The 24892-nt window shown below is 38.6% G+C and overlaps 1 protein-coding gene across 3 annotated transcripts; it reads right to left on the minus strand.

Annotated features, from left to right (window-relative positions):
• Positions 1 to 538: 538 nt before the first annotated feature.
• On the minus strand, positions 539 to 22058 carry anne (anne boleyn). 3 transcript variants are annotated; one of them, XM_046633596.2, is made up of 10 exons: positions 21750 to 22058; positions 8106 to 8190; positions 7784 to 8011; positions 7566 to 7696; positions 7313 to 7469; positions 7031 to 7235; positions 5464 to 6760; positions 4844 to 5363; positions 3454 to 3635; positions 539 to 2822 (listed from the first exon to the last, which is right to left on the minus strand). In XM_046633596.2, exons 1-10 carry the CDS (start codon positions 21763 to 21765, stop codon positions 1363 to 1365), a joined length of 4281 nt encoding a protein of 1426 aa, XP_046489552.1. In that variant the 5' UTR covers positions 21766 to 22058; the 3' UTR covers positions 539 to 1362. The 3 variants fall into 3 exon arrangements, with proteins under 3 accessions (XP_046489552.1, XP_046489550.1, XP_046489551.1); XM_046633594.2 differs by lacking the exon at positions 21750 to 22058 and adding an exon at positions 9713 to 12447; XM_046633595.2 differs by lacking the exon at positions 21750 to 22058 and adding an exon at positions 8404 to 9134.
• Between the last annotated feature and the right edge of the window lie 2834 nt (positions 22059 to 24892).

The following is a 24892-nucleotide window of genomic DNA, read 5'->3' on the forward strand; positions in this document are numbered from 1 at the left end:
GAGCGAAAAAATTCTGCTCGTATACAGTACGCGTCACGCGTGATCGAGTTTCGAGAAAAAAACGAAGTATAAAGTGTACGTTGAATATTTTCGACAGTCACTTTCAAAAGAGATCTAATGTTTCCTTTTTTAGCATATTATCATGAGTAAATGATGACTTTTTTTTCACTTCTACGTCTTATTACACAATACACAATTATTCATTGAATGAAGTATACTTATATATTGAAATTCCGTTATAAATATATTTTATTCAATATGTTAAGTGTTGCTCCAACGCTAAGTGTAAATTCATACAATTAAGTATACATATCTATGTATAAGTACACGTTACTATATATTATATATATATATATATATATATATATATATATATATATATATATATATATGTATACACACATATATAATATTCATTTGTAAATATTATCAGTTAAATTGTCTACCAAACTATATATTATACTATAGGTAAAGTGAACATCACCATTTTTTCACCGTATCCAGGCGACTAGCGCACGACGGCGATAATTAATACATATTTCGTCTATTCAAATATTAATTATCTGTTACCTGTCAGTTTTTTTTTCTTAATATTTTTCTATTGGCTTGAAACTTCTTTTTTTCAATATTTGAACATTTTTACTCACATTCTATAATTGTTTACCATAAAATTGAAGTATCTATTTCAGTTAGGTTATGTTGACACATGGCATATAAAAAATTAACTACACATACAATGTCTTCTACACGGTAGAGAGTTACTTGACCCCTGATTTTAGACATGTTACTTTAAATATTTATTAAATTTCTTGTTAATTGTTGCTTCTCCCGTCAATTCAATTCCTGCATCATTACACGGATCGTTGCAAACAAATCCAAATAGAATTAATTAATTAAGTTATACTGGATTTGAAATTGAAACAAAACTCACCGTAAGAATGATGTAGAGTAAGAGACACATAAAGAGAAATAATAATAATACTTTGAAGAACAGCTTCGTAGTTTAGATTAAATACTAATAAGTAACAAACAAAAAAAATAAAAGAAACAATCGAGTAAGAATACGCAATAAATGGTGCCCCAACCATAAGAGAGACACACAAGTCTACCTAGAATTATTCCTAGCAATGATAGCAGAGCCAATGTTTTCCGCACATTTCATTTTCACAAACATTCGGAAATCCTAGTCCTGCACAGAATTTCCACTCTAATACAATATCATAACGCGTTCATAGAAACTTAACAAATTGTATAACGTGTAAATGTAAGTAGTAGAATATACGATTCTTGGGCGTGATGTGTTCGAAAAGTGAAAAATTCTTGTCAGCTGATTTTGAAAATTAACCCTATCAACGCTCGACCTCAGGACGGCAAAATGTCCAACTCGAGAACACTTTGAGTGGCACTTCGGAAGTTGCTTTCCTCGCTTTTATGCACCATTACGCTTTTAAACTCATCCGATGGTGCGACTTGCTGGCTAGGTGGATGTCTTGGCAATGTTGCTATTGGGTTTGTGTTATAATTTCGGTACGATTTCTCGTATGGATAAATGCCGTTCTCTGATTCGGAATTGTGCCTCCTCTTTGCAGGAAGTTCCAGCTTGCAGGAACTCGGCGTATAGCGAACTTCCCTGTCGATCTCTCTGCCATCGTCAAAATTGGGAACAGTTTGCATGGAAACCGCTGTTCGCCGATCGCTAAACAACGACCTTGGATTCAACGTGACTTCTCTAGCAGAACCAAATCGCTTGAAATCAGAATTCGTTTCTTGAATGACGTTCGAGTTGATAAAATCACTGGTCGGATTAGTCTCGGTGATATTCTCGATTTTGATTTCCGTTAAATTCTGACGAATCAATATGTCCGGCGCTGCTTCTGGCAAAGGCTCTTGCGATATCGGTGGCCACTTGTGATTTGAGGCCATGTCCCGCTCTATTGCAAGATACCGTTTCTTCGACTTGTAAACATCGTGCCAGCGGTATCTCAGTTTTCCAAATATTATGTACTCGACTACGAAGTACTCGACGACCATTGACAAAACGAAATTGGCCAGCCCGTAACCAAGCAAGACGTACCTGAAGCCCATATCCGGTGGCAACACCAATTCGAACTGGTCCGCGAGCCACTCAAAGGGGTTCAGTGCCATGTAGATTGAGAAAAGTGACATAAGTATGAAAGAAGAGAGGAGACCCCAGTTCGTCCATATCGGCTTTCTGTAAGGTCGACCCTTCGAAAATGCAACGGCTAAGATGATGTACTGCATCGAACTGATTATGAATATGGTATAATTTTCGAAGCATCCAACCTCCTCTTCTTCTGTTGCGTTTTCTTCGAGATTCTCAATACAAGTCTTGTAGCAATCCTGTTGGCCCAGGTGGAAAAGGCTCATAAATTGGAATATTATCACGATTAAGATCTGAAATATCAAGCTGAGAATCGGGGATGTGCTGATGAGACTTGTTAGAGGTGCTGTTTTTGCCAGGGGACCATCGTAGGCTTCGGTCCGACCAAAGAAGAAGGCAAATATTGATATAACGAAGAGATCGATGTAGAGAAACTCTATGTCCGTGAGGTTCGACCTGATATTGTAGAGCAGCATAACTGAAACGAATTGTGTGAGAGAATAAGCCGCCATGTACTTGAAGATTCCAAAGGAAGTAGATAGCGCTGCTCGTCCTTCTCTGATGACGGAGAGTAGACATGATATGTCCGTGTCACGGCTCGTGAACGGTGAAGCTACCGATGATTCCGTGTCTGACAATGAGATGCCGGTGTGCGCTGCCTTCAAAGCACCGCAGTCGTTGGCACCGTCTCCGACCATCGCTGCAATTAAATTGCCCCAATTACCAAAGGCTTAACGAGCAGCCAGCGAGACATGCTAGACAAAGGCTTGACCGAATACCATGCTGTCATTAGATATATATCTGTCGCGTGTATACGTATAGGACAAAAACGGTATTGCTGCTAAATGGTTACAGAACATGAACAATTCAGATTGTAGTGACATGTCTTTGAATTTCTGAACGAATATACGAAATGTAGTTGAACTCTTTGAACTTCAGATATAAGCAGCTTAGAGTACAATTAGCTTTTAACGAAACTTTTAGCTAGTGTGGACTCTATGCGAAGGAGCTCAACCGCGTGACGAGCATTATAACCGAGAACTTTATCAAGATTACGTGGGATGCGAGATCGTTATTATACTTAGATTTCATGATTTTGCACGTATCATGCTACTTTTTACTAGCTAAATGTGATGCGTAGTGTATCACGTACGCGTTGCAACAGACCGTTAACGAGGATATTCCAATGCGACGTAACATTTCGCACGTCTATTTATTTATGAGCTATTCGCAACAGATTTCCCATTAATGAATTTTCACTTGTTGTGCAGTACTTAATTTTGCGGTAATGGTTATTGGAGGCAATCGTAACAAAATAATTGTTGACTTACCGACGTAATATCCCAATGCTTGTAGCTCTTGTACGAGTTGTTGTTTCTGGTCCGGTGACATTCTCGCAAAGATGGCTCCCCGTGTAGCTAACTTTGGTATCAATTCCGGATGATGCTGCTTAACCATTGACCAAGTCTTTCCCGTCAATGAGAATACGTATTTGTTTGTAGAAATGTGCAAACTGTAAGATAAAAGGCCACACGTTATGTAAATCTTATTGTACAATTATCATATAGGGTAGCCAGAGTAATTCGACATGAATCAAAACTGAGATCGTTGAATAGTATCGATTTCTGAAAGCTGGCGGTCACTAATGAAAACTCAGAAAATCATTAAAAAATTAGCGACTCTATGGTAAAGTTTATTATTTTGAGAAATACTGATGGGTACCAACGATGTTTTGTAACGATTATCAATTACTTCAAAATAAAGAAGGTTTTTATCCATGACCGCTGGACTTAAATACTATACTACCAAACAGACGCAGTTATGTAACCTTAAGGTAACATTTATCAAACCCAATATAACGTGTTTTATAGCTGGCTAGTCCCAGCTACCGATTCGCTACTTCTAATTTCCCGTTCAGTTCAGGGTGACGGGTACATAGCATACATGTAAATATGTTATATTTCCAAGATCTAACAGCAGCACTGCAGTTAGATAACGGGTAGTAACATCTTATATAACGTTGCGATAAATATGTATGTAGTGGGCCTGTATAGGCTGTAAATCTCAACTTGAATCTGTTGAGGAAGAATCCGCGCACAAACTCGAGCGAATATACCCAAAGGTTTTGTATATTCGCTGGACTTTTGTGGTGGATTTTTCTCAATGGATATTTATATCACAGCACTTGAAATCATCTGCCACCATACCGTTTACGAGTCCAGGAAGTACATGCGTAGTACTCTCAATAATTTTTATACATCTCAATTCGCTGATGCTCAAATATACTTTGCCTTGTCAGATTACGCTGGTACATTTTGACTATGTATGATTAGTTTGCCACTTATTTCGGTTACGAATTTCAAAAGCGTCATGAATATGTGTGCAGTATTTAGCTGGTTTTACAAGCAGAGTAAATTGAAAATATTTAATATCAATATGTACCGTAATTGTTTTTAGTGCTTAGTCCACGGAATGGTACCAGAAATGAACGAATATATAGCGATACTACTTTACTATTTCAAACAACACATCAATTTTCAGAGGTGCATAAAGTTACACAACGAATTCCTGCTAATCTCTCATTGTCTTGACCGTAAAATTAAAAGAATCTATGTCATTCTACACTTGCTTGTAATTGGATAACTCGGCAGCCAGTTGAATGCATAGTCTTCCTTACAGATATAACCACAATTATAATACTACAAGCAAAATCACACTCACTCGTCTGACAAATAGTTGATTTGATTGCCGGTGTGATTGCCTTGTGTGGATCCATTTTCCACGGTCTCCAAACTGGCTACGCTGTTTAAATCGGTCATTTCACTTATGTCATTTCCCATAGGCGATGTTGGACTGCACTGACTATTACTTTGAGTAAAATAAATCTGCGGCTTCGTGAGGTTTTGCTGCGTAATTGCAGCCACGGCAATTACAGTGACGTGATGTTTCACAATTCCACAATCCCTGGCTACCGACAAGGCAGTTAGCATGTTGTCCCCCGTCACCATCACTGTTTTGATACAGGCTTCGTTCAACAATTTGATAACTGGCGAAGTACCAGGCTTCAGTCGGTTCTCTAATATCACGAAAGCCAAGAAGTTTAAATCCGTTTCCGCTGACTCTCTACTTATCCGCTGTACTTTAGCGTAAGACAATCTATTCAACGATTTATGAGCCAGGGCAATTACCCTGTATCCTTCGGAAGTGTATTCTTGCAGAACGGTCGCAAAATTTGATGGAACTATATGAGAAGAAGAGTAAAATCATCAGTTTGAATACAAAATTTTCAATTGCTCTGAATCTACTTTCGTATAATGTATAACGATGAATTTGTCACTCACTCGATTCGGGCTTGGACAAGCTAAAAATCATCTCAGGGCTTCCTTTGCAGTACAGGTCAAAGTGATTGGCTCCCAACGTTCTCGTGATAACGCTCATTCGCTGCAAGCTCGATGTAAATGGGAACTGCCTGACAATACCGATTTCAAGAGACTGTTCACTCAGCTGCATCGTCGACTCACTAAGGGTATCCTCAAGATTGCTAGTTGTGTCTGTCATCTGGTCGTTCATGGCTGATCTTTTGGAATTCTGACGTTCCGGCGATATCGTGAGATTGTTACAATTAACTCCGGCGAACTTTGACCCTTTTGGTGGCCTGACGACAGTTGGAAAGAGCATAGAGAACTTGGAAGTATCAGAAACGTCTGGCTCTTCCAGTGTCCAACCCGTCGATTCAAACATCTTGAGATCCAGGGGGTCTCCGGACAACTGACGGTCGATTAATGTAATACTGTGACAGGTGACCATACCAACGAGTACTTCGTCTAATTCAAGAGTAGATATGTCTTTGACTGGACTTTGAAACATTTTGTTTGATATGGGAACGACCCCCCACATATCCAATCCGTCTTCGGTTAACGTTCCCGTTTTGTCAAAGCATACGCAGTCGATTGAACCCGAGACATTGATAGCTCTTGGACTGGTGCAATAAATCTTCTTATTTTGCAGCCTGTTCTGAGCGACGAGTCGTCCAACCGTCATAGCAGCCGGAAGAGCTGGTGGTACCACAATAGTGATCAAGTCAAGTGCTTCCAATGCTATTCGGTGTCCGGAAATACCTTGGAGCACTTTAGAGATAATTGTATATACGAAACCAATGCTAGCGATGCAAGCTAAGAGTATTACAAACTTGTAGGAGTCCTGCTCAAATTTAAAGTCAACCGGTGGTGGATACATTATAGATCGCACTAGCCCACCCTTGCTAGTATTAAATCCGGTCCTGATTACAACAGCGATTACTTTTTCCGTACCGAAGTACCTTGTCTGAATTACCTGCGTTCCACAGTACAACGTGTGCCTCGCGTGTTCTTTTGTGTCGTACAAAAGCTCACTTGAAGCGGGAATAGGCGTTTTTGTTACCGGTACTGATTCCCCGGTTAACATTGATTCGTTTAAGATACAATTCCCTGTCAACAGGACAGCGTCGCAAGGCATAATGCATCCGTGAGATGGAATCACGAGCACATCACCAGGTACCAAATGTTCCGTTTGTACGGTCGCAGTTTTTCCACTCGATGGGTCGCGAATAACCGTTGCCACATCAGATGCGTGAACAGTAGACCTCAAGTTGTGCTGGTTCTGCAAGAAAAAGTTACAATGTAAAAAAAAAAGTTAAGGATGTTCATACGTGCGGAACATCAACACTATTCCTTTTTCCTACCATTTTAAGGGAGACTACAACTGTGATACAAAGTCTGACTCGTTGTCCAGACTTTGCATTCACCACAGGAAACCATTTTTATTGAATGTAATCAGGGCCTTGTTCTACTCGGTTATTGGAAGTCACAAATCCTCTGTGCTTTCCTTACTTGTTTAATTATACATAGTTATGAATAAAATCAAACTTACCCTCCTTGTTTGAATCACCGCTATAATAATACCGAAACTAGACATAGTCAGAATAGCCATAGCGTAGTACAGATAATCGTCGGCAATCCAAAGACAGAAGCTGAATAATTGAAATATATAGAAAGGATTCAAAACTTCCAAGCAGAGAAGTGTCAGTATACTTTTAACCGGGATAACAATTTCATTGCTCCCGTAAACGAAACGCCTGTGAAAATAATGGAACATTTTCAATCTAGGTATAGTTAATCGGTTAGGAAAGTGGGCGATGGAATGAGTATTCACCGCATAAATTGATCCTGTGCTGTCAATCCTCGCATTTGGTGAAGCGTTGAGGTCAGAACCCCTTCGTCCAAACCTTTTAATTTTAAAAATTCACACCTGTCCGTGTCCCAAACGTAAGTGAGTTTCTTGCAGGAAAATGTTAGGATAGATTTGAAATCTGCAGAAAAAAAAATGTTCAGTCATCTCTTACAAAATCAATCGGCAATCTTGACTCACGATACGTTAATACGTAACAATCTCGACATGTTTTTACCTTTAAACTGACCACCGCTTAAATGAACTGATAAAGTAAGCGGACCTCGATCTTCTTCGACTTCAGTCAATAAATCATCCTCTGGAAATGTGTCCTTGCCAATTAATGATTCTCCATCTTTGGACAGTCTTCTGCATAAGTAATAGAAGAGTTGATACAAAAAGTGATAGTCTGCTCACTAATTAGTAATAAAATCAGAACTGTTATTTTATACTAACGAGACTTCCTCTGCGCTGATGGTAATCAATTTCTTCACGTAGCGACTGGTATGTTTTCCTTGGAACTTTTCTACCAAAAGCACTGCCTCTGCTTCTTCCAATGAGCATTTCGAATGTGTGGCAAGTAACATCAAATGCGGTATCCAGTGAAAGAATAAGCGTAACAGACCCGCTGTGCAGATGATAAATATCCATGTGATCGATGTCCATAAGTGATTCCTTTTGTATCTGCAGCAATAATTGTTTGATTCATATTGAATCGACCCCATCAAAGAAAATTTCTTAAATGATTCAACAAAAGTTGGGTAAAACGGTTACCAACCCATAAATTTCCATTTGGTCCTCTTCGCCCGCGTTGATATAGTCAACGCCATTCTTAAGATGAAGAAGGCCATTGCCTCGAGTACCTAATACACAAAGCATGAACTGTTAATGCAATATAATGTTTCACCTCAATATTGCAATACAAAATAGACCCAAGGGACTATTTACTTCGTGAAATTATGGACCACCACGCATTGGAATCGAAATAGAATGTCGAATAAAGTCACTTGAAATATATTCAATTATTTGCACTGAAGGTACTGATTGCCTTTTGTCAGGATTTTTTTTGAACATACCGCGACTGACGTCGGTGAATTTGTTAGTCATCCGTAACGAGCGCTCTATTATTATCAAAATCAAACTTGGGTTGGTCATACATTCATGTTATTTTGATGAAAAAATACAGCTTCAGTAACCAGTATCGGTGGAAAGGTTGCGCCTTCTTTGATCAACGACTTAAAACCATGTACTCATTTCATGTGTTGAAAAATTGCTCAGTGACAGAAATGATCTCATCATTATTCTGCAAACGGTTGGACGAATTAGGTGGATGAGACAAAGTTTGACAACCCAAAGTAACTGCGTGTATCACAGTCTCCTGCATTGAATGAGCTTGCGCTTTGTCCTAATGGTTTCTCGTAACTACGTTAGGAGGTCCCAGTAAAATTTTTCTGTAATGCTTTGGTACTTATTTGGCACAGATTGGCACAATCTGTCAGGCGAACACCACATCACTCCTAAAACACGGTTGACATCACTCTTCCCATCTTCGCCTTTTCATGCGGAGGTGAGAATGACATACGACGCTTTGGGTCGTAAAGTTTCGTGTCATCACTTTTATTTGCCGAACATCGCACTCGGAAACTACTTCGTCTTTTCCCGTATGGAGAGCCCAATGACTGGAAAGCGTTTTCAGGATAACCACTGAGATAGAGTAATTCTCCGAAGTACAAGATAAGAAGTTCTCCAATATTGATCTTCGCCGACTGATCTATCGATGGCAGAAGTGCATATCCTTGGTCGGCGGATATGTAAAACTGTAAAGCTACCCACCGATACCCGTGACTAAAGTTCTATTTTTACATTGTAATAATACAAAATTTATGACCAACACACGGAACATGATAAGCGAGCGACAGAATTATGGAAACGTCGACATCTAGCTGTGACCATATTCGTCAAAGTGTACTCTGTTGACTGTCGGTGGCAGTACTGGCTGTTGGATAGTTTTATATCGAACTTGGCATCGTATGAAAAATGTTCGGATCGTTTTTTATGGGAATATAAAAACTGACAATCAAGTGAGTCGACAGGTGTTCCGGAAGTCAGTTTTTTGAGGTAATTAGCTAGTTGTGCGCTACTTGACTCCAATAATTGTTGACCGTTGGTCGAGATTGATGTGTAGCAAATAATATAACAACTGCAGAGCTACAAAATATGACTATGATTTATTGCATAGAGAATCTTAATAATGTAACTGCGCAACTCGGACATAAAATCGTGAACTTCACCGCGGGATATTAAACATATTTTTTTAAGCGTTGTTTCTGATTCAAACTAGGTATCATTAAGAAATAATTTGCAGTTTAAACCAGTTATTCTCACCCTCTAATAGTTCTGTTTTCTGTTCATGTTGCTGTTCGGTGGATGGGTTGGCGTTGCGGTTACCAAAAACACTATAAGCATTTCGAGCAAAGCTCAGATTCAACTTGTTCGGTGTGCTTGGCATTTTAACTTAGTCCGTTACAACACAATTTCAGTACGATTAAATAATTCTTATTCGTGGTATTTCATACGCAAGTGTAATTAGAGGCGTTGTTTCTCTGGGAGGTTTCTTCAAGCCTCCTTTTTCTTCAGCAACGCGTTATCTTCAGTTCACTTTACCGCGATAAAAATGGTGGCAATTTGCCTCTTTGATAGCAAAGTTAAATTTAAATTAAACACACTTCGTTTGAATAATTTCAACATTCATCAAACACCGACACCATATTATAGTATGTATATACTGGTATTTATTGTCTACGTGATATCTATCATATGTGTATAGTCTATGGTAATAAGTAACCAATCTTTAAATGAACTAAGGTTAAATTTCAATCGTTCAACGAGCGGGCGGGGGTCACAGTTCTCAACCGAACCAGCTCCTTCAAACTTTTTTCTCACTTCTCATTCGGCTTGACTCAAGTGATGATATTCGGTGACAAAGAAACGGAAGATGTAGAATGACCGGGAAGAGCAAGCAAAAGCAATAAGATCGCTCGCTATAGTCAGGAAAAAATACTCTTGGATTCCAGTTTTGCTGACGATAATTGCTAACTGTTTATTTCAGCACACGGAAAAGTATGGAAGAAACCTCTGAGCATGTGTCAGAAAATCATCGTTGCCATTGTGCATACGGGAGTGAAGGGGAGCAGTGCCAAATTCTTTCTCGCCCAATCTGCTACCGCCAATGATTGAAAGCTGGCATTGTGTTCAAAAATTAGTTTTCAACTATGTCTCTTTAACTCGTGCGGCAAGTGCTAGTCTACCTTATGCTTTTCGCCTAATGCTAGCTAGGTGAGCTAATAATTTCGTGGAAGCGAACGAGACAGCGGCACATCAATAACGTGATATCGAGTTTGGGTAGTTTGAAAGATAGCTGATGCTATCGCTTCGGGTTTTCCCTTTTTGGAAATTCCTGTCAGTCACCAGGATCGGCGAGTTTTCTCCAGCCAATTCGAGGCGTCGTAACCGCTCGTTCACCCTCGCTCATTCCTCGTACCAATGCGATGATATCTTCCAACGCGTTTCCAGCCGTTACCGACAATTGGAGAACGCAGTTCTTCCTCTCGAAGTCGCAGGACGAGTGCCGAACAATATTCCAGCTATCAGCGATCAGTCTTGCCAAGCTCTTTGCTGTGATCCTATCACGGACGCAACGGCAATGGCGATCAAGCTTCCTATTGGTTGTCTCTCCTCCGTTTTCCTTGGTACCGAATCCACTCCACGCACCTCCACCGCGTGGCGCGGTATCTACTCGTGCTGCAAATGCTGCAGTTATCGCGAACCTCCCGTTTCCTGTATCGTTCGACCTCAAATACATTACGGGTTAAAAGTATATATGGAGTGCGATCGAGAGCGACCGACAAAGTTGATAAATAACTGATCAGTAATACTTTAAAAGATAAATCGATAAGTTCTTGAAAGTCTTTTGACTTTTAATGTCCCACCGGTAACAAAGTCAATGATATTTACCGACGACGTGGCAATTATACACGCTACGATGAATCAGACTTACAACTATTGGATATAGCACCAAAAGTTTTATGACACTTTCTGGAGAAATGTTTCTTTTAAATTTAAAGCAATCAACGGTTTATAACTTGTAAAACTATAATTCAAGTACAACACCTTCCTCACTTGTATATTAAGTACGTCACCGACTGACGATGCCGGTATTAATAGAAATATCCTTATTTTAGAAATACTAATTTATATTTAACTTGAACGGTACGTCACGCCAGACTCAAGGTATGGCGCCTGCTTTCTCGTAAATTATGTCACAATTCAAATGTTTGATCACTTTGTAGGTACTATCAACCAATCGCGTGTCTAAATACCGACATGATCTAATCACTCGGGTATTCTGAATTTCATTCGGATCTTCAATATGGCTCTTTCGCTGTTTATTTCACACTTTAATACGCTATTATACCGTTCACTTCTCTTTGCGAATGTAAATTCTTAATTTCTGCATCAGGCAAGAATTACTTGCACGATTACTGTTATTATAAACGGATTGCTGTTTCAGCTTGAATAAATTTGAATTTTTAAAACAAGTCACATTTACCGTAGAGTTAAAGATTTTATTATTCAACCGGTTTTTCGCACTTCGATAACTTTGCTATTGTTTTTCGTATAAGAAATGTTTAACGAAAATTATTATTCGAAACTTTTTTCACATCAATAGCTTAAATGATGCGCCATGTTCGGGACTTCTAAGTACAGAGAAAACTGTGCAATAGTTTATGCCTAAAATTTTATTCATATTGTCGGATTGAACGGCGGTCGTTTCAGCGAAAGTGAGATAACGTAAAACGAAAAAAAAAAGAAACGTTACTTCCTGCTCCGGAATCACTTTCGTCACTTGTATTTCACATTTATATAGTTTACAGGCTAGTACGGGATCGCAGACTTTTTTATCCACGGCTTTAATATCCGCATGTATTTGCTATATAAAATCTCCATGCAACGTCAGCTGTACAGACGTCTGGCCGCTCTATACGATTAATTTCAAGTACGATAGCTCACGTCTAGGGAGACGACAACGTGCCGAACGTGCTCTGAGCAGGCGAGTAACTGACTTGAGGTACAAGATGGTGGTAAAACGAGCCTGGCCAATGCCGGAGACCGAGTCTTTGGAGTTAAAGGTGTCAGAGTATCTCAGAAGCTCCTTTCCAGAGCAGGATTAAGACACGGTTGGTCATTAAATGATTTTCTGTGGGAAAAATACAAAATCCTGATTGATTTCATCCATATTTCGAGACGGGATATTCGATGCGGGCACATTTTCTAGCAGAAGACATGCGCGTAGCCATATTGCCTCCCCTTGCGCCTCCTGATCGCCGCGGCAAAGGTTCGAGCAGAAAGAATGAAGCAGCCCGCATTCGGAGCGGCCAGGAGCGTCCATTGACTCATTTGTTATCGTTACCGCCAAAGCTTGTTCTTCTTTGCCCATATATACATGTCTAAAAATCATACAGTGCTCCCTCACTAATTAATCGAACTGAAGTGAGCCAAGTAACGTCGAATACCAATCAAAACCTGACGTTCGGGAGTTGACTCTTTATTGTTGAGTATTGACCGCCTGACGTCACGCGCTCGCCTTCTATGTGTATGCCATACCGAATCTATACGGCAGGTGCGTACCTTCGTACCTGCGGACCCGTTCATATCATACCAAGTATATTCAAGGTATATCCTAATCGATCTGCGACCCGTATTCAATTATAAATTAGCGGATCATGAATCGAATGAAATTTAGCTCACCAATGCTGAGATAATATGTGACAAGGGTAATACGACCATTACAGTCGTATTTATAGATCATTCTCTGTAGCTATAACCATACGATCATCTTCATTCAATAAAAAATATTCCGATATAATTTGCACTATAATACGAATTGGACTTGACGCAAGCTGTAATCTGATACAGTTAAGAAATTGGCACTCCGACAATTTGAAGTGGGATACAACCTTCGTACCTTTATACAATTATTTCTCCCTCGTGCAACCACAATATGCGACATTTTTTTTCTCCAAATCTCAACAATAACCTATGTTTGGATTCTACTTGTTCGTTAAGCGAGGAAAACATTTTTTTATTTCATTCTTCATTTGATTTTTTCATTTACCACATTTATACCAAAAAAAAAATCGGAAAGCTAAATGAGACCATTCAAATATTACGTCACGTTCTCAGGCGACGTAGGAGGTTAGATTCGCTGCTAGGGGGGGGGGGGGGGGGGGGGGGTCCAAAATGGTTGAAAACAGCGTGACGTAATATTTGAATGACCTCAAAACACTTTTGACACTTGCTGAAAAATTACTTGAATTCCAATAATTTAAAACAATTGACCCCAATTGTATTTTGCTCCATCAACAACCTGTTTCTTCAAAATTACTGATCATAGGCATTACAAATCTAAACTTCTAAGAACGTATAATTATTATCATGTTATCGGTTACTATGCTATTTACGTATCGTTACTCCACAATTTCTAGTTGTAAGTTACTTGATTCATTCTTGGAACGACCCACACTTACACAGCCGTAAAACCGCATTATTGATGCCTCTCGTTAATATGATTTATAACAATACTTCATGACATCATTCATTTTTTCGTCTAGCAGCCATTCGAAGCAGTTCACATTTGCCTTATCTGATCGCTGATAAGCTTAAGCACGTGCCTGACGTCTCATTTCAATTGTTCGGTTCACTTTGATTCCTTGGCGTCTTGAAATGTTAAAAATAGGTGGGGTATGAATTTTATAATAGCTGTTATTTGTAAAAATAACATAGCTATTGTCTAACCTTATGAAAGCCAACAAGACAGTATAGTTGGTTACAGGGAGCTTTTAGAAGCGATTTTTCGTGGTACTAATTAAAGACCTTTGAATTTTTTAATGACCTGCAACGGATTTCAAAAATTTTCCCAAATATTACATCGATCATAATGGAAAAACACAAAGTCACATTCTTTATAGTTTTACTCTCCATACATTTCTTTGTTTCAGTTCTTGCACGTGTAGTGAATATAACTATAATGAGAAACAGTTTCTCGAATAACATGAATGGGCTGTTTCAAAGTAATTCAAGATAAAAATAAGTCGTTTCGCTTCTGCGCAAAAATACCTACGTGAAGTCTGAGTTACAGCCGAACGACATATGCAGTCATACATTATTTTACAGCTGCGGTACTTCAGTGACAGAAAATATAGAAGTGAATTGTTCGTGCAACGTTGTACACTAAAAGTGGATCGTACTATTCGTATACAGGATGATTGATTTGATTTTTCAAATATCGCAATATCCATCAGAGGTCTCCATTGAATTGCGCAGTTATGCCGGCTCTGAATTACACCTAACGGCGAAACCTACACCAGCTTATTGTCAAACTAAAGACAAGGCATTCCTGAAGATCGTACGTATCACGTACTTCACAATAACACTATGCAAGCCAAGGTTTAGCCTAGGACTTTAGATGCCACCTACAAGCATAAGCTTCAACTAGTTTGATCAAACCCGTATTATCGACTGAGGAAAGGATAAAACAGAGTGGGAGAAAATACCTATATAACCGTAAATCTACATGGTGGTATTTCATGTCAGGCATTTCAACAGAAAAATTCGCATTGGAAAGTGATACCGATAATCTCGTTTCTAATCGACTGTGAAAATGCAGATCTTTCATATTGATAATCTGATTTAAACGTTACGGGGTTACTTGTATTTAACAATATTGCAACGTATGAAACCAAGAAAAAGAGCTGCCCGCTGATAAAAAAAATTATTAAATTAAGTAAATATTAATTAATCCAAATAATCCACGCGTTTGTATAGCACTGAGAGCACACTTATTTAAAGCGACAATTCATGTAGTTTTTAATTTAAAAAATACGCATTTACGACAAATAAAAAATAATTTAAATGAATTAAATAGAAATTGAGCGACATAAATCACTGAGTTGCTCTTCTGGTTAGGTATTTTTAACCAAGTGCTGCATGACTCACGTAAAAGAAATAGTCTCTTCATTCACATAGTATTAACAAGGATCTCAATGGGATATTTTTCGAATCAAAGATATGGCATTGTACAGAAAAAAAACTGAAATCACAATACTAACTCCCTTCCCCATTTGGATTACAATTCATTTCAATATTCAATGATTCCTTTAGTATTTGTGTATTATCCCAGTTCTGCGACACGTCATGTACTGCTCTAGGATATATAAGTGTAAATACAAATTTGCTTGGGTTATATTACTTATTATTTTTTTTACGCGATGTGTTATTGTCATTCACTACCTCCAAATCACTTTCTGTAAATTATGGTGGGATCGAGACCAGAATTCATAGAGATCTAAGTTTTCTCACTGCGTAGGATTCGGGTATATAAACATCTTTGTAGCTACTTTTCAAGCGGGAAAACTTGCTGCCTAGTTATCGAAATTGGTACTACTCCGAATGAATTACCATTTCGGTTTAAAAACGTGAACCATGCACATCGAAGAATCAGAAGACTATTGAATCACTCAAAATTTTATTTCAGTGAAATAATATTCATTTCATCGGAGCGATGATTCATTTGTTGCAAGCACGTATGCAATGGTATCGAGAGTTCTTGAAATTAATTTCAAATGTATGTTTGCAATTTTCAGTTACACTTGATTGTTTAAAACTGAGAAAAGTTTTATTTGACTGTCTTGGTCAACAACTTGAATTAAATATGGTACATATAGCAACTGAAAGACTTCTTCTTGGTTCCACTCAAACATGTCCTCATTTACTCGGATAGAATTTTTTTTGTTTGAAGTAGCTATATAATCTGAAGAACAAAATAATTTTCTTAAATGAATATTAAAACCTGTCTTGTGAAACAAATTCTTGTTTCAACATATTACACATTTCTTTCATTATAGTTATTATTCATTATTTCCGACAAACATCACATTCAGTCAAATATACTATTTGGCAATAACGTTCATATTTCAGAATGCGTGGCATTATTGTTTCCAATCTCTCAGTACTTTTGAACTGACGTTTTCAGCGGTTAAAGTACTATTCGTTCACGAATTAAACGAGGTTTGTTGATTCAAGCGAAGTTTTTGTTCCGATAGTTCTAGTTTAATCGTAGGAGATAAATGTGTACTTATTTGAAATACGTTAAACTCGGAGGCATATAGCATTCAAATCAATGCATCAATATTTTTGTTCTAACTAAAAAGTGATTAGTCTCAGTGAGAAATTGTTTGAATCAAATAAACTGGAAATCGAAAAAATTAGCTGTTGGTGTCAATAACTTTTTTTCTCAGTAATATTTTTGGGTTTCTGACAAGCTCTGTTTCTGTTCTACTGAGTTTTCAGCATTTGCAGCCCATTTCGGAGCACATCCCAAATTAGGAATGATAGTGAAGAAATAAGTGAGGAACGAAACTCTCCGACAATACTTTTGCTAATTCATCTAGTTTTCAAAATGGAAACTAGAGAAACAGTACCTGTTATCAGCGCTTCTTTCGTTATTCACAAATTCTGGAAACGGTTGGTCTGAAACATATCTTATAGTCAGTCATGGATGCCAGATGGTTGATTAGGTCGTTGGTTATACTGTTCTGCAATCTATTCCGTTTCATTGGTAAAGAATAAATTGCATATTGAATTGAATCTTTTTTACTTCTAACGAAACTTGTGCTTTTCTCTACACCTGCGTAGAAATGAATCAGTTCTGGGATGCCACACTAGGAATCTGTGACTACTACCTCGTTTCACATGAGAAATCGTGTCTTGAATGGTTATACCGACTGTACTATTGAGTATTTGAAGCGAAACATCGAACTCTGTGTCTGAATAGTTTAATCCAGTTATTACCATCAGCCAAAAAATGTGTGCCCAAATTTCCGTTTATAAAATACTTATAAACCAACATTGATCCTAATCACCAGTCATGGGTGGCGGAGATCACGCAAAACGAATATAGGAAAGATTCAACGCGTGCAATCTACAATTAGTCTTGGTCCTAAATAGGACTAGACAATATCTAGAGCAGGATTATTGGAAATAGAGTTAACATTAAATTATGTTCAATTAGTGAATTACAAAACAATCGGTCCAGTGCTAGCTGTGTAAAATTTTTTCTGCATACAGAATTCAACACAAATAGTAATAATCTGCCTGCCAATGTGAATAAGGAATATGAACATTACGCTCACACTGTCACTGATAACATCCTACAGCTTTTCGAAAGAAGTTATTCTAAGCAGAAACACTACGGATGATAAGAGATTCAGTAGTCCGAGCGTTGTTCCCCGGCTTGATTGACGTTTATAAATGTTTGACCTCCGTTTGCCAATCGGTATTTCAAAACGAATCGGGTCTATCATGTATGGTTCTTAAGCCACATCCTCTTCACAGTCTTTCAGTAATACGTGTATCGCGCTCTCTTTTTTTATTTTTTTTTCACTTCCACGAACGTGACTGGTACAGAACACTGGTTGACAGTTTCACCAGCATGGGGATCTATTTCCAGGATCTCGTCCGATACATTGGATGTGGGATTCTTCAGGTACTAATTTTTAATTACAGCAGTTTTTGGAAAAAATTTAAATGTTTCCGTAATAAAGTTACTTAACCGAAGTGCACCCGGAATATGTCTGCCATAAGGTTTACGTAAAATAATTTTTAATTTCGAACTATGAACTTTTATTATGTTGCTCAGTAATGGCCACCCATAGTTTGTACATACGAACATTAGATTGCCTCAAAAAAACCATTATTTTTTTTCCATCTCCCACTTCATGCAACCATAGTTTCTAACATAATATTCAACTTGGTGAAAAGAAATCGCCGTGCTATTTTTTTAAGCGGTGCCGCATTGAGTTTTTGTATTCGCCATTTGATTATCACGTAAGAAATCTAATTCTAACGGTTGGAGGTAGATCATGTTTCTATACAACGGGCGGAACTCTGTATGATAGCGTTTGATAAATTATATGGTTTTCTTCGAAATGGCGCTTCGATGAAAATTTTTAAATTGATTAAGCTCAACAGAATTTATCTGTTGCAGAATGGAAGTTCTTAACGAAGAATCACTGAAAAACATACTTAGGCTTTAAAAGTTTTCCGTTCAATGAACTGTGACGTGCGATGGACGACAATAAAAAATTTTACGGGCAGCAGTTGAATTACGACCATAACGATAGGAGACGTGTAATTTCGAGGAATTTTCAAATGAGTGTCAAGATTATACTCTGTAACTTCGTTTTGTCTTACAATCGTTTTCCCTAATTCAAAACGATAGAAATGATTTTTTTACTTGTTTAGTGTGGAGATTGTCATATCTAAGGAATTACTTTTATGATGCACTAATATGCGGTTGTGTTTGCGTAGTACTTAAAGATCCCAAGGTATTGGTTTTCAATTCTTCAACACTGTGCCAGGATTTAGAATGCTATACCTTATTCCTTATTAGCTATTCCGTCCCTAAATGAATAAATCTCAACGAAAGATTGATATTTAGCATCTGCGATTTTTATAGAATAGTTTTGTGAAAGAATTTTCGTCTACTGCTATGTACAGAAAAAAATGACAACACTTTGAGTCAATTGATATAATACGAGAAAAAGAATCCCAGACCGAACAGCCTTCAAAAACGGATGAATTTTATGAACTCATTTGTAGGATTTATATCAGTCATAGAACGATTTGATCGAAATTAGTTGATTAGTTGATCGAAAGTTTTTAACAGATAAGACTATACAAAGAAGAACGAGCTTTCGCTTATTTTAGTATCAACGATATTTGAACACCTGATTTCAACCAAACGTGTTGCTATCAGCAGAAAACCATGCGAACCCGTACGGATTACTAGCAGTATATTAATGCCATTTTCGGTTGTAAGACATTATATGTTGAAACATGCAGTAGGCTTTTTCAAAAGCAATTCCAGAGGAGTCTACCAACTAGAAAAAATGTTTAGTGTATGCTTTTGTTTCTACGCAACTACCGGCTTCAGCTACGACATCAAACAGTGGAAATAATACCTATCAAAATTACGGCCAGCTTTTCTTTATATTCAAACGCCACTGAGTTTGAAATGAACAGAGTGAACTTTTAACAATTGATTGCGCTGTTAAATTTGTCATACTAGGTTCAAACGAACACTACACCACTTGCCATGTTAATTGTGCCAATGCCAGCCCTATACTATTGTCACGAGCGCCGCATATTTACCCGGAATATATCACGGATTATGTCAATTATTATCTTAGAAACAAGGAAGCATAGCATAAATATATTAGTTAGTCTATATGAAATATTTCATCATGAACAGTTCGTGGAGTAACCGAGCGCAACGGCGTAGTTGGACGGCCAGCAACGTCAGCGTCTTCGCGCCCGCCAGATCCCGGGTGTAATCAACACCGGGATGAGGCGAGCGCGAAATCACGCACTTCAAGGATGACTGTCGCGAGGCGAGCTTTTGTTCCAAAATTGTGTATTCAGCGAAAACCTCGTGTCGGACGAGCGAGCGAAGTCAGTCCTGTTAGAGACAGAGTAAAATCAACATCTACGGAAACAGGCTCCTTCAGAGCTGCCGCGTGTAGAGCTATAAGCGCTTTTTCGATACCGACGATTAGAGCGTAGTTCTCTAATCCTACCCACGGCCGGAAAGGTTTCTCGCGTCGCGGCGTCAGTCTCCGAAGTTAGTAATAAGTGCAAAACGTTAAGCCACGAACTCCATAGAGAAGTGTAGTGATAAGCGTATGTGAGTGTTGCTATAGAGTATAATCGTGTGAGAGTGTGAGCCATTCGGACTGTAACCACCGAAAAGTGAGTAATTGAATGAGTGGAACCAACTAGATTTAGAACAAATTGTAAGCTCCCTTGTTTCAATAATTCTCTGCTTTTGGTTCACATGACTTATTAAACATTTTTGATTTGGCTTTTCCATCATAAACATTGGTACGATAAATTGAAATCCTCCAATCCTATTCCCGGGGAACGCCCTGTAGAGGACGTTCGCCTCCTAACCCACATAGAAAATAAATATAAACCTCTGCGAGTACTTAGAGGGTTGAAGTCGTCGCGTGCGAGACCGCTCCGCACGTGACACTATCTAATACCTCAACTCAGTCCTAGCCGGTTAGTATAATGAACGAATAGACCTGAAGTCTTCAGTAATCGAGCATCGCTGTTAATAAATGAGAAATATAAACGAGCCATATACCAATGCAACATGAAGCAGCAATTAAGTTCACGTCTAGCCAAGGACTTGCCCACGAAGATAAGCCTCCATGTTTATTGTTTACACGTTAATGCATTCATATCTTGAAAACGGACAATCTTCAATAACAATGTCGACGTATATTTTGCAATCTTTCCGAGGTTTCAAAGCCATGTAGGAAAGAGTTGCCAACTTAGGTATGAATCTTACCAATATGAACCGAAATACTTCTTGAGCTTATCGTAATTCACGTAAAGTGTGATAAGTGTGTAATTCCACGTAATAAAGATTGTACGGTCTGGACCATTTACTTAATTCCCAGTGTGGTATCACTCGTATCAAAACCTACACATAATATAGATCATTGATAACGATACGCTAGTCGTTCTCATCTCTAGACCGTTAGTAGCATGTGTTAGATTTCTTCGACTGCACGAAGTTCGCCCGTTACTGGAGAAAATACTACGAATCCGGTACACATTGAACGAATACCTACAGGTATCAGATGAAAATAGAAAGGCAGAGAAGGCTGTTCCAATTCTTTCATTCGTTACCTATTTGCTCATTTTCATAGCTAATAAACTGTACATTCAAAATACTGCACTATGTTCAAACAGATTTGAGTTTATCCTCATCGTCTCACTCAATACCGATTTTCGATTCAACTGACAGATTATATTAGATGTACGAAAGTTCCATTCAACTTGCAAATGTGTACATATCACATATATATGCCATGCAGGTGTCGGTTGAGTACATGCATGTACGCATGTATAACTGCTGACACTAATCTGCAGAGGTTATCGTAATTGTACGCAGTATCGGGTAAAATTTAAACAGCGTTACATCGACTTACATCGACTGGCCGATCCATCCAGCGGCTTCAAGTGTGATAACAGTAATTTTTTCATATCTGTATATGTGAGATACGCGTACAACGAAGGTAAAAGGAAAAAAAAAACGAATTTTCAAAGAGCGAGTTGCAGTGAAATATGAAAGAGCCGTAGAAAATACTTTCGTGTGTTCTGATATCTCGTCATTTTTTTTTTTAACGCTGACCGTAGGAACCTGATCCAGAACCTGATCCCGCAGCCTGGCTAGGATGCAACGTGATAGCAGAAACGGACTATGCATGGCCTGCGTCCACATTTTGCAACTTACCGTCCATAATATCCATATTGGGGCGAGATTGCACGAAAACTTGGCAGGAGTTGATAATCGTCGATCGGCATCAGTACACAGTTCAGAAGTAGTCAACGACCAACGACCTCTTAGGCCTCATGGCTGCGGAGCCCTGTGGAAAGGCTGGCTCCAAGTGAAACTACATTTTACGAGGCGTCGATGCACGCTGTGGCGAACTGTCACACTGTCACACCAGCACTGAAACCACAACCCGACTCACTCCGGATACGGGGTCACGATCTGACTGACTGAGAGTGAAATCCAGCATGCGTAATGTGTGAATCGTTCTTTCAAGTCCCACAGCCCGCGCCAATCGGCCGACGTTTGAGAGGGTCGCGCGAGATGTTGTGCCCTTTAGCTGCAGGAGTTATCAGCGCACCGTTCTGTTAGTGCTGAACTCCGAGCCAATTGGGGCTTTCGAAAGTCGGAATTCCATCGCGAGTAGATTCGTTTTCATTCGACCAAGTCTCATCACAGCCGTTCGTAAACTTCCTCGATAAAAAATACACGCGTGGGTGTATCGATGTGTAAGCAACTGCCAAGTGGTATGTACGTGAACCTGAGTACGCGTGACACTTCATATTTTATCAATTCGATCGAAACGGTCGTTCGTCAATATCTCATTTTTTAATTACACGTATTCTCGTGTATAAATAATCGCACAATCTTTGATTACTTATACCAGAGGTATGTATACAGGTATCGATGTTGTTAATTTCGGTCGAATTTCTCCTGCCCGCCTCTGAATCGAGTTCCAAATCCCCAAGCAGTGCAATCGGAGTCTGATGGAATTTTGGTAAAAATATCGTTCGTTCTGCAGATGGATTCCACACAATTTTTCTCAAGTCTCCGTCGCTTTCGGTAACGTAATGATGCTGATCTAAGCTTCACTGGCTTTTGAACATTGCCATAATTTATTTTAATTTTTCATTTTAAACTTCGATTCGACTTATGCTGTACATTCATGACCGACTTAAACATCTTCGAATATTTGTGAAGTCTTCTGAAAAAATTATTCAACAACTGTTCGGATCCTCGTTTGAGAATTGTGACTGCCTCAAGATATAGAAAACCGGCCACCTTTGCCGTTTTTTATGTGGTTATGGCCAATACGAAAGTAAAGTTGATCACATGTTTATCTTGCGATAATTTTACGTGAGAAAATTTCGGAATCAGTCTCATGTAATTCTAATCGTTTGATATCTATTACAAATAATTTCTGGATTCAAGATAAGGTCTTCGATTTATATCGGTAAGACACACTTTGTAATGTTCCTAGCTTAACAATTTTTATTCAAAATCTTATTTATAAGCGTAATTTGAATTTCAGATTGTTGCAAGTCCAATTTTTACTATAAACAAATACTGAGCAATTCGAGACGATCGCTGGTGCGTGGACATTGGGCACACGAAACTCTGTACTTATAATTAATTGCGGCTAACTATCCGGTTACGATCTTACCCCCAGGTTGAGAGGTACTGATTAATCTTGCGAGAAGCATACCTCGCATATTCCGAGCCCTACCCACATTCGAGCAGCAAGACATACCTTACTTAAATTGACCGTTATCGCCGTTGCGGCATGCAGGGCCGCATCAGTGGATATTCGCAAAGCAATTTATTGCCAGGGTATCATTGTTATTATTATGTGCCAGGCTGTACGAGAAGCCATTGAAAGTACTAAACTCGTTGCACTATGCACTCGATTTCTCCGCGAAAACTTCGTTTCGCAGCCAAACTTATACGTGGACAACTGTCCAAGCTTTGGTTATTACACTATTTAAATTATTTGTTCCTACAGTAGCGCCCAATTTCTGGAAGAGGTTCGTGTCAAATTTTGGAACGAATAACAAATATATTATATAATAACGTAAAACTAAATCCTCCAAGTCCTCGTCAAATGAAATGAATACATTTATATTTTCTATTTTTTTTTTTTTTTTTTGAGTCTCCGTATGCGTTGCATGCATACGGCTCTCTTTATTACTTTTTACTACTTCGGGGAATGAACACCCTAAGCTATCAATAACCTTACTGTTTAGATAATTCTTCGGGACAATCCTTATCCAAACAGACTCGTATATACAAACTCCCTAAGAGGAACCAAATGACCTAACAGGTACAACGGATTAGATCCGTATGGGTCTATCTCAAGTGTCTGTCGGGGCAGTATTGGCCCGAACATAAAATAAGGATATCTTTATTATATACAAAAACAAGCACGGAAATCCCTACCCGCACGAGTGGAAAAGGCGGGATAGTTCACGATAAATTCTCATGTTACACCGTACCGGAAGGGCGGGGGTAGTTTAGACAAATGAAAGGACTCAAAATTTTATCAGGACCTCCTTATTGGTCCTTAAGGATACTGGGAACCAATCAGGAAGTAGTTTAGACAACAGCACGCGAATCTTTGAAAAGCGTTGCTTTTGGAGAGTCGTCAGACAGTCGTCATTCAGTCTTCAACAAGAAATCATTCTCTCAGTTTTAGATAATCCAATCGTATCAAGTCGAAGAGTCTGTTAAATATCCGTAAAAGGTCTTTTACGAAATCGATACATCAAGCGCTAAATTAATTCCGTGTTCTGTTACTTAAATATAAACTTTTTTTTTCTCCCATTATTTATAACTAAAACCATTTTAACCACCTTTATAAACCTAAATTAAATAAACGAATAATTGTGTTTTAAAACTTATATCATGAGTACACCAATCAATTACCTTTAACGCATCCATTCAATTAATCCGTCTAGCATAATTATTTTTCTTTTTTTTTGAAACCCCACAAATAAAGTAACACAGTTTACAAGCTAATAAAAGCTCAACAATCAGTCAATTAACACCGTATCCAGTCCTCGCCGAGCACGCAGAGCCGCCCCACAGAGCCCGAATCAACAGTTAACAACAAAAGGTAAGTGATCATTTTCAAGTGATCAAATTCCAATAACTCATATTCGGGAAAATTAGTCTGAACTAAGCGTTATATTTATGGAGTGGTTTGGTCATCAGCCAACTCAGCCCATAACAGTAGAAGTTCAAGATTCATACATGCGATAAGACGAGATATGCAATTTAACTAGTGTATCACAATACTTGAAACAGTTGGTTGAACTGAGCACATG

This window comes from Neodiprion pinetum, chromosome 6, assembly GCF_021155775.2.
Source record: "Neodiprion pinetum isolate iyNeoPine1 chromosome 6, iyNeoPine1.2, whole genome shotgun sequence".
In the NCBI taxonomy this organism is placed as follows: domain Eukaryota; kingdom Metazoa; phylum Arthropoda; class Insecta; order Hymenoptera; family Diprionidae; genus Neodiprion; species Neodiprion pinetum.

What these genes read in the sequence shown, in the direction of transcription:
- anne (XM_046633594.2), bottom strand. Translation starts at nt 9,836, where the DNA reads ATGCCAAGCACACCGAACAAGTTGAATCTGAGCTTTGCTCGAAATGCT. An exon ending in AAGCGGTGGTCAGTTTAAAG is followed by an intron (nt 7,470 to 7,565) that starts GTAAAAACATGT and finishes TTTTTTCTGCAG; the next exon opens with ATTTCAAATCTATCCTAACA. An exon ending in ATCAACTATTTGTCAGACGA is followed by an intron (nt 3,636 to 4,843) that starts GTGAGTGTGATT and finishes TTTATCTTACAG; the next exon opens with TTTGCACATTTCTACAAACA.